This window comes from Medicago truncatula, chromosome 1, assembly GCF_003473485.1.
Source record: "Medicago truncatula cultivar Jemalong A17 chromosome 1, MtrunA17r5.0-ANR, whole genome shotgun sequence".
NCBI classification, from domain to species: Eukaryota; Viridiplantae; Streptophyta; class Magnoliopsida; order Fabales; family Fabaceae; genus Medicago; species Medicago truncatula.
In genome coordinates, this window is record NC_053042.1 from 3,787,961 (window position 1) to 3,799,316 (window position 11,356).

Genomic DNA, 11,356 nt, shown 5'->3' on the forward strand with positions numbered 1-11,356 from the left:
TTTATCTATGTTACACACTTACATAACAACACCAAAATTACGAGGAGAGGAGAGATCAAGGAATTGAAGGAGTAATGAACTATAATTAACGAAGAGGCGATGACCAAAATCTAAAACAATGTTCTTTTTTTCGCAGCTGTAACGATCGCTCGTAGTCCCACGGGCAAAAACGGTATTGTCGCTTGCTATACTGTTTTATAACGGCAGTTATCGCGGTAACGCCCCATTTTTTTAAACTTCAAACGTTCATTTTTCAATGGATGTTACTGAGAGAGATGGAATAAAAGTGAAATTGGAGATGAGTTTGTAAATTTAATAGAGAATCAAGGACTATTTATTTATATTTTTATTTTTGAGGGGGGGCTATTTTGATTTTGATATTATGATAAAATATTAAACCAAATTTGATTAGATATAATTGAAAAGGTGTTAAAAGTACATGGTACAAAACTACAAATTATTTTCACAAGTTGAGTGAATCACCAATCTTACCGGTGGAAGGAACCAAACAATGGCTGCAAAGCATAACTAACAAGTCAATTTAACCACTCCACCTTCTCAAATCTCACCAACCAAACCACTCTTTCTTCTCCAATTCCCCTTTTCTCTTCTTTGGTAAGTAATTCCATTTCCAATCACCCTTTTCCTTTCCTTTGTTTCTTTCAAATCAATCTTACAATCTTCTCAATTTTGTAGCATAACAACATAGTTTTTCTCAAAATCCTGTCTTTTTTTTTTTTTATCTATCTATCTATCATAGGACCCACATGATAATCATGAATATTGAATACCATGTTGTTTTGTTGTCTTTTATGTTTTGAATACCATGATTTTAATTGATCTGGTTATTTAAATACTTCTTCAGTTACACTTCTATCCAATGAAGTGAATGAATTTATTAGGGTATTGTTCAATTTTATTCTTTCAATTTTCAATTCAAACATGATGATGAAACCAAACTTTGAGTCTCAAAATAAAGATGTTGGTGAAACTGAAACTGATTCAAATATTGGTCATGAAGAATTACTTCGTGACATTGAAGAATTAAGCAAAGCTCTTTACTTGGACAATACCCCTTTTAAGCCTTCTACCCTCTCTGCTGAAAAATCCCGTTCGTCAAAATCTCAACTTAACTCAACCCCGAGATTTGTAAGTGAGGATCTGTTGATAGGGGACAAGAAATTGTCTTCAAAATGGAATTGGAAGAAGCCCTTGAAAGTTTTAACAAATATTGGTTCGCAGAAGTTTGTTTGTTGCTTTAATCTTCATGTTCATTCGATTGAGGGACTGCCTTTGAGTTTCGACGGCGTTAGGTTAAGTGTGCATTGGAAAAGGAAAAATAGCATTTTGCAGACCTGCCCTTCAAGGGTATTGGACGGTTCTGCGGAGTTTGATGAAACTTTGGTACATAGATGTTCGGTTTATGGTGGTCGTGTGGTGTCTGGTCGTTCTGTTAAGTATGAATCCAAGCGATTCTTGATTTATGCTTCTGTTGTCGGGGAACCTGAACATGACATTGGGAAACATCAGGTTGATCTCACTAGGCTTTTGCCACGGAGTTTAGAAGAGTTACGGGGTGATAAAAGTTCAGGGAAATGGAGTACAAGTTTTAGGTTGGTTGGAAAAGCTTTAGGAGCTAGATTAAATGTTAGTTTTGGTTATCAAGTAATGAAGGATGATTTAATGAGATTTGGTGCTAGTACTGGGAATGTTGTTAACCTTGTTAACTTGAAGACAAATACAAGCATCCCCGACAATGTTGCCGGTTTTAGTTCTAACAATAGGGATGTCATAAAGCTTCGGCCAACTCAGAATGACGTGGTGTTATCGAATGAAGCAGTGATGAATTCTGGCTCAGGTTTTTCTAAATCAATCACTTTCCTATATCAAAAGCTTGATGAGGAGAACTTCAATAATTCAGCATGCGCAGACTCAGAGTCATCTCAAGGATCAAATCTAAATGTGTCTGATGACACTGAATTTTCCATCAGTGAACAAGGAGTAGAAACATCAGAAGAGGACTCGTTCGAATTTGATCAAACAAGAATTCAAATAGTTGACATGTCCACAGTTGAAATCATTGATGTCGATGAGATTATTAAGGATGATGACACGTTTGTTGACAATAACGCAAGCTGTGATTCACTGGATACCATATGTTCTAGGAATGTGAATTGGGATATAGCAGATAACAGCAAGCATAGATTCAGTATTTCATGTGTCGATCTACTATCCATGAAGATTAAGGATTCAGTTTCTGAGACGTCAAAGTTTCTTGACAAAGAAGAACACTACTTTAGTGTTAAATCAAATGATAAAGCACATAAAAAGTCACATAGCTTGGATGATGTCATCGACTCTGTCGCGAGTGATTTACCATCCATGAAGATTAAGGATTCAGTTTCTGAGACATCGGAGTTTCTTGACAAAGAAGAACACTACTTAAGTGCTAAATCAAATGATAAAGCACATAAAAGGTCACATAGCTTGGATGATGTCATCGACTCTGTCGCGAGTGATTTCTTAAAGACGCTGGCATTGGAGAGCGGTTCATTTCGCTCAAGCTGTGACGGTGATCCCATGTCTCCTAGAGAGAAACTTTTAAGACAGTTTGAAAATGAGGCTCTAGCTTCAGGTAACTTCGCTTTTGATTTTAATGCGAACGAGGAGGAATTGGGGCAATATACACTTGAACATAACTATGAGGATTATGACGTGGATTCTGATTTATCTTTAATTATTGGTGCCGCGGAAGAGGAGTATGAAAGGGAAGATCAATCATTAATGCAGAGAAGGAAGGCCAAAATTCTTGAAGATCTTGAGACTGATACATTAATGCAACAATGGGGTTTAGATGAGAGGGACTTTGAAAATTCTCCAAGAACCTGGTCTGGTGGATTTGGAAGTCCAATTGAAATATCCGATGAAGAACCATCCATATTACCTTCGATTGGGGAAGGGCTTGGTTCGTTTTTTCAAACTAGGAGTGGAGGCTTTTTGAGGTCCATGTGTCCTTCCCTCTTCAGAAATGCTAAGAATTGTGGGAGCCTCATCATTCAGGCTTCTAATCCAGTCGTTCTACCTGCAAAAATAGGTAACGATATATTGGATATACTTCTGTACATGGCATCTGCTAGAGTTGAAGAGCTGTGCAATTATATCTCTAAATCAATGCCTTTGCAAGATATCACTGGAAAATCCATTAAGCATATTGTGTCGGATGCTAAGACCAACACGGAAGCTTCTGGAAGGTAAGCACGTGTGTTTGCGACATAATTACTAGTGAAAAATTGTGTTTTCAGTTTTCACTTTTATAAATGTTACATTCTTTTCCTTTTTTATTCCAAGCATTTGATTTATTTCTGTTTCTGAATTTCCCTTATTAATTCTGTTTCAGGAAGGGATCATGGCAGCATAATTTGTTTGAAGAATTTCCATGTAGTTATTTAACAGATAAAGACAAATGCTTGGACTCTTTGTCTCTAGAAACTATAGCTCCTATGACTATTAACAAGATCGAATCTCTTTTAATAGAAGGGTTGAGAATTCAGTCTAGCCTGTCAAATGAAGATGCACCATCATGCATTCGTGGAGAAATCAACAATGATCTTGATGGTTTGATGGATCTGTCGGTTACGTTGGATCAATGGTTGAGACTTGATTCTGGCATCATCCAAGGAGAACATAATTTGGAACAAATTTTGAAGATTCTTAAAGCACACAATTCTAAAATCACAGAATTATATAATGAAGGGTTGGGAAATGGCATCGATAAGGAGAAAATAGATGGCAGAAAGCGCTGTTATTTGGGAGAGCACGCAACAATGGCTTTTATGATCCAGCACAGAGATCCTCTAAGAAACTATGAAGCAGTTGGAGTTCCAATGCTGGTTTTAACTCAGGCAGAAAGAGTTGACATACATGAAATGGAGAAAGACTGCGACAATTTTGTTGAGAATGAAGATATAGATAAAGAACCACCTCAATCTAGATTCAAAATCAAGGAGATTCATATTGCAGGTGTCCTTACCAAAAATGGTGGTAACCGACAAGTTTGGGGCACTGCGTCTCAGCAACAATCCGGGTTGCGTTGGTTGCTTTCCAGTGGCATGTGTAATACTGTCAAACACTCTTCTTCAAAATCGAAGTCGATTGTTGTTAGATCATCTTCACTGTTTGCCAACAAATTGATGAATCAAGATATCTTGTGGAGCATCTCTTGTGTTAATAGTAACATAGAGACTAATGCACACATTAGGAATCCTGATATCATGTTCCCAAAGTGAACAGTGTCAGATCATTTTTCACTTGCTATTTTAGCCAATTTAGGAAATCTATCCATGTAAAAGTAAAACTGTAAATAGTTACGAGTTAGCTAGCACAGATATTTTGACATGTATTGCATTTTATGACCTTTTGGACATGATCCTTTCTTTTCTGAATAACCCTTCCTGATTCTGTAGATTTGTACTCCAATTTAAGGAATAAAGTAAAATTATTATGTAGTTAATTGTTATGTACTTGGCTGAATTGTTGGTATGCAATTGAGAACAATGTTTGTCTTATAATTTGGGTTGGATCTGAATCAACTTCACAAAATTTGTTTGTAAGGTGAGGATTACACTCATTTATAAACAATTGTTTAAATGTTGTCTCATCTAATGTGAGACTTTTAAAACACGTATCTCATTCAATATGAAACTCTTAACATAACTCTCGAAATGTGTCGTGAATGACATAGCGTTAACTTGTATCAAGTGGTCTATCAAATCTTAGATAGACTTTAATGTTATCTTATAATAATTTGAGTTGAGGCTAATTCAATTCTACAAAACTAATTTGTAAGGTGAAAATTGTTATAAACAATTGTTAAAATCTTTCATCAAATGTGGTACTATTGATAGGGGCATTTAGGTAAATCTGACCTAAACCAGAAGAAAATCCAATATGTGGCTTTTGACAGATCCAACCCGACCCACACTGTCTAAGTTCAAAGTTGTTTGGTTTGAATTGAAAATTCAAATTCGTGGACCTGCTATTTGATACATACATTTAACTCATTTCACATGGTTTTAGCCTATTAGGCCTAACCGGGACATTGATTAAGAAAACAAATATAATAATATGGCGTTGAGACTTTGTGCAATCAACTCCTTAAAATTATAAAAAATGTAATTTTTAATTTAACACTTTTTTTTCCCCCTTAATTAGTGCCCCAAAAGCACTGGTTGACATGACCTTTAATAATAGGGAAATGACATCACATCTAAGATATTGAAGAGTTATTCAATTTTTGTAATACTTAAATTTTATAATCTTTTTGCTATATAAATGTTATAAGAAAAAGAACAATTATTTTACATACAAACAAATAGGATAATAGTCATTTTGATCCATTAATGTGTAACAAATAGCCATAATAGTCCTTTGATATATTAAAATAGTCCATGATTGTGTATTATGTTAGTCAAAATAGTCTCTTACGTTAAAATATTTTATTAATATTGTTATATTAGTTCCCAATATATATTTATTTATAGTAATATAAGTCGTTATAAGGAATTATTTAGTGTCATATCAGTCATTATATGAAAAAAGTTAATATAAGTGTTAAGGCATTAACAAAGTGCATAATCACGACTATTTTAGAATTTCGATACACTATTATAATTACTCGTTATACATTCAAATATCAAAATGATTATTGTCCATTACATATTTGTATTCTATTTCTCGACTCATTGACCCAACTTGAACAAATTTGTTGGAATGAAGAAATTTAGATTTGAGAAATAATAACATAAACCCGACTTAAGCAAAATTGAAAATTTGTTGATTGTTGGGAGGAACGAATTTATTCAAAACTCCATCAAACCAAAACTAAGTTGTTATCTTTGCAACAATGACATAGAAGCAAGAGATATTTGACCACCTTAAGACACAAAGTCAAAGATTGATAGTTGATTAATAGAAATACTAATCTTATGCATCAATTTCAAAAGAAGAAGAGAATTGCTGTTCCCACATCTTGTTTGGCTGTGCCACACGAGTAAAATACGAAAATGCTCTTCGGCAGTTTGCTACCGAAGTTTTTAGGCAACCGGCGGCAGTTAACTGCCGAGGAAAACCTCGGTAGTTAACTGCCGAGGAAATCTGAACTTAAACAATTTCGGTAGTAAACTGCCGAGGAAATCTTCATCTATAAAACATTTCAAAATCATTCTAACAGTATTTTTACACAAAGTTTTAAAATTCATCATAACAGTTCAAATAACAAATAAATATTGGTGCAAATGCACAACTTAATTAAACCAACATTTTTGTACATTAAACAAAGTAAAAAAAGCCCATGAAATTAAAAATAACGTCATCAAAGTAGAAATATACAAATATACAAATATACATAACTCAATGTCATCAAAAGACTAAAACTAAAAAATAAGTCCTAAAAAAGGAAAATAGTACTACTGGTCCTGGTCCTGATCCTGATGATGGTGCCTCCTCCTCGGCCTCTGGGCTCTCCTCCTGGTCAAAATTGGCGCGATCTGCTCCCTCATATGGGTCATGGCCTCATACCACTGCTGAGGGGTCATGCTCATGACCTCCTCCTGGCCTAACTGCGCATCAGCGTAGGCAACAGCGCCACTAACCATGTCATAGGTGTCAGGCGAGCTTCTCGCCTCATACCGCTGCCACTGCTCTGCAATGATCTGCTCTTCATTTGCAGGCCTCGGAAGATCTCCTGGAATAGGTGGCAAGATCTGAGGGTGAGACACCCTAGTGTACCACAGGACATAGCCATCCGTCACCCGCCATGTATCCTCTCCTGCCTACTCACCCCGAGCGTCCGCCTTAAGCGTGTGAGTGCGGAAGTCAACGAACATCTGCACAATGGAAGGCGGGGGGAGGTCCCTAACATCAGTCGGATGTCTGGGGATGGTCTGCACGTATCCGTACTGCCTCAAAACCCTCTCGGGCAAGTGACGGTACACCCTACGGACGCCGCACATAATCCATCCAGAATACCAGAAAACCTCCTCGAAGTCTTGGATCTCTCTGTGCTCCTCGTACGGCCTCCAGCATACATCATCTAACTGTATACGATCGAGCAGTGACCGATACGTGATCCCCTCCCCATGACCCTTCTGGAGCTTCCACCTCGCTGCAACCGGATAGTTTCCGAGGTAGTCAGTGTTGAGATCAACACTGAAAAACCCTGGAAAATGCGCCAAAAACCATGCCTGCACAAACCAAACAAATAACATTTATAAATTATTACGCACGGAAAAATATAACAAAAAATTAAAAGTTCACAAAAAAATAAAGTTAACATAAATATAAAATTTCAGTTTTCTTACAGTGAGCAGTGTCACGCTCCCCCCAAGCGCTCTGTGTCCAGGCCTACATGCATCCGCCAACTCGCCGTATAGGTAGGTGAGAGTCATAGCTCCCCAGGAATAATTACGCATCCCTGCGTAGCCGTCCGCCATGGTCGTCAAATATATCAGCTCGATGCGCTTGTTGCTTCTATCGCCAAACAACAAGCATCCGACCAAGTATAGAAAGTAACACCAGACGCAGCATGTCCTGACCCTCTCCAGCTCGTCAACCTCCTTAGGATCCTCCGTACCCGCCAATACGTTGGCCCTACCAAGGTACGAGGTATAGAAGTCCCTCAGCCTGGGGTAGCTAATGTACCCACCGTACTCCTGGTTGCAGATCTTCTCAGCCTCATGCTGGGCCACACCAAGATACGTCATCAGCAGTGCCGCTCCCTCATGCTTGGGCATCTTCTTCCCATGGGCCAACATCCGCCCCTCAATAGGAAGATGCGTGAGACATGCGACATCATCCAATGTCACAGTCATCTCCCCCATCGGCATGTGGAAGCTGCTGGTCTCCGGATGCCACCTCTCGCATATAGTAAGCAGCAGGGCATGAGGCACGGTGGAGTACCCCAAGTAGACCAAGTCATGTAGCCCGCTCTGCTGAAGCGCATCCCAAAACCAATTCTCATTCCCGTTAGGGCGTCCGAGAGTGAGAATCTTCGCCCCATGATTAATCGGTTTAAGCACGCGGGTCTTACGAACCTGAAATAATAGAAAAAAAAATATGGATATAATAATTAAACATAAAAACACATAACAATGTATAACAGTGTATATAATAATTAAAAACACATATAAACAAAACAATTAAACATAAAAAATAGAATTAAAAAAATAAACATATAACAGTGTATATAATAATTAAAACAAACACACATTTAAAGAAAATAATTAAACATAAAGAAAAAGAATTAAAAAAAACACATATAGAGGTGGATATAATAATAAAAACAAACACACATTTAAAAAAAATATTTTAACATAAAGAAAAACCAATTAAAAAAAAAACACATATAAAAGTGAATATAATAATTAAACAAACACAAATTTAAATTAAAGAAAATATTTTAACATAAAGAAAAAACAATTAAAAAAAATACACTTACATTATTTGAATTATACCAGAGTGGCAACGCCACATGACCGGCATAAGAGTGGAGCAAGGATAAGTCAGCCGGTCCACCAGGAAAGGGAGGGTCCGTAGGTAACACCTCCGGTGCAGCAGCTGCTGCAATGTCATCCTCGTCTCCTGCATCCTGCTCATGTGGTATATGATCCTGGTCATATCCACCGTCCGTCACATCATGATGTACCTGATCCTGATAGTTCAGGTACTCCACCTCAGTCTAGTCAACAGGCTGTGACGGGTCAACAACCTGTGACTCCTCAGGCTGTGTAGCCTGAGAGCTTCCTGAGCCATCTCCCCTCCGACCTCTACCCCTCTTTGGGATGTGGGCAATCTGTCTCTCCCTGCGGTGGCTCTGAGTCATGGCACGCCTACCACCAATCATCCTCGATGGATCAATGGGGTCCTGATCGGCCATATCTACAAAAAATAAAAAATAAAAATTAATATCATTCAACCACTTTATCAACAAACAGTAAACCTAAACAAAACCTACACTTTCACATTCAACCTAAACATAACCTAAACATAACCGCTTTCACATTAAACCACTTTACCAAAATAAAGACATTGATTGAACCTAAACATTATCATACACATTATCATTAACATTCAAACGCAAAAAATCAAATGCATTATCATACACATTCAACCTAAACTAAACATAATTCAATATACAAATTCAACCTAATTCAATATACACTTTTTCAATATGCATTCAACTTAATTCAATATACACGTTTTCGAATTACAATCAAGATCGTATCCAATACCTAAACTAACTAAATAATCAATAAAATTGTCATTGACACATTTTATCAAACACTTTGTGTGCAAAGTATCAAACATACTCAAAATGTGTTATTTTGCCACCAATCAAAACCACATTATACCCTAACATCATTCAATCATCAATTAAACCAACTACATTCAATTATAAACTACATGCACTCATAAAAAATTCAATTCATACATTAACCCTAACCACATGAAAACTACCATTTTTTTAAAAAAAAACTACCCAAACTAACATTATGATTAAAAATGAGTCAAGATACTTACTTGTGATTAAATGGAGATGATGCACTTGATTTTGCTGAAAAATCGAATTTGGAGAAGTTGGATGGTTTGGAAGAAGTTTTGAACAATGAAGCAATACTGGAAAACTGAGTTTCTGCGTTCTGGTTATGTTCAGTTTTCCTCGGTAGTTTGCTGCCGCCGGTTCACTCAAAACTTCGGCAGTTAACTGCCGAATGGCATTTTGGTATTTTACTCGTGTGGCACAGCCATACTATATGTGGGAACAGCAATTCTCGAAGAAGAATAGTTGACTATATTATTTTAGTTGTTTTTTACCTTTTACTTTCTTCGATCACTATTCGCTTTTTTCTTACCTTTTACTCTATACGGTAACTATTATATTTTTTTTTCCTTCATATTCATTGAATAATACAAGGTGGCTAAACAAATCAAATAGAATCACCAATGCAGTGCAAAGGGTTAAGCCACCAATGATTTAAATCATAACAAAAGCTAGCACTCTTAGGACTTGTTGATTAATGATATTATTTTACCTTTAATTATCAATGTGGTCCTAACAAATGGTACACAACATTAATTCATGCTTCATATAGGCACATATATGATTTTTTGGTTACAAGGCACATATATGATTTGATATATGTTAATTACGTCAAACAAATAGTAAAGCATATTATATTAATGTATGTATATATAAGGTAAAGTTTTTTTTTTTTTTTTATGTGCGACTCTTTCAACATTATTTAATTTAATAATGTTCAACAACTCAGAATAGACAGACCACGTGAACATCACAAGTGAACTATATCGAACTAAGTATCTCTCCAAATGAAGAAAATAAGGGTCCTAAATGGAGAGGATCTCAACTCATTCCCCCATTACTTGTTGTATTTTGGCCAAAAAGCGAAATTTATTTAATCCATAGTCGTGAATCGTTGCGGTAAATATCCAATGTTTATTTATTTCATTTTCAAATTTATAAAAGACTACATTTTTCCTTCAATTTTTTTTTTTTTATAAAAGATAATTTAATAGCCTCTTTTGCAAAAATATCACAACAAACTACACACATCTACTTTGATTCTATCTACATATCTATTTGTTATATTTTTTTTCTTAAATTTTATTTTTACATAATTTTTCAATATGATATGAATAATATTTTTCATTTTCAAATTTAAAAAAGATAAATTAATTTTTTAAAAGAAAATGCTTCAAATTTTATTTCATTTAAAAAATCTAGCTACATATTCAACTATATATATTTTGAAGGAAATATTTTGTTTACTCTCTTTCAAAATTGGGGACGGAAAATTTAGTGAGACCATTATTAGATGAAAAATCTCAAAGGGATAAAAAGTGAATGTTGAGATATATAGATGGATCGAAAATGTATTTAACCTTTGTGGGTAGAATGCATCGTTAAATTCCAAGGGCTTGATCTAGTGATCTAGTAGTAAAAGGACAAGTTTTGAATCTGAGAGGTTCCGAGTTCGAGCACCATTAGTTTTCCCTGCCTTGGACTAGGGGCATCTTTCCTTCACCCTAAGTTTTTTGCAATTAAAAAAATGCATCATTATCTTTATGATAAGTCAGCTTAGTCATAAGTGCTTGAATTATTTAATTTCAAATCTCATATGAAATTTTTGTAAAGTGATAATTAGTTTCACCGTTCTTTTTTGAGGGAATTAGTGTCACAGTTGTTGTTAACGATTTTTCTTCTCTATTTTTTTTATTTAAAACAAGGTAGAATGCTTCAATATATTGCATCCCTAAAAATATAACCGAATCTAGATGAATA

General features: G+C 35.8%; 1 protein-coding gene across 1 annotated transcript; it reads left to right on the forward strand.

Moving 5' to 3' along the window:
- Nucleotides 1–455: 455 nt before the first annotated feature.
- On the forward strand, nt 456–4,510 carry LOC11431923 (protein PLASTID MOVEMENT IMPAIRED 1-RELATED 2). Its single transcript, XM_024775298.2, has 2 exons — nt 456–3,251; nt 3,398–4,510. The coding sequence occupies exons 1-2, from the start codon at nt 943–945 to the stop codon at nt 4,284–4,286; spliced, it is 3,198 nt and encodes a 1,065-aa protein (XP_024631066.2). The 5' UTR covers nt 456–942; the 3' UTR covers nt 4,287–4,510.
- Nucleotides 4,511–11,356: the final 6,846 nt, after the last annotated feature.

Excerpts from the sequence above, each read along its gene's own strand:
- LOC11431923 (XM_024775298.2), top strand. The coding sequence starts at position 943 with ATGATGATGAAACCAAACTTTGAGTCTCAAAATAAAGATGTTGGTGAA. Across the intron at positions 3,252-3,397 it reads AACACGGAAGCTTCTGGAAG|GAAGGGATCATGGCAGCATA; the intron begins GTAAGCACGTGT and ends ATTCTGTTTCAG.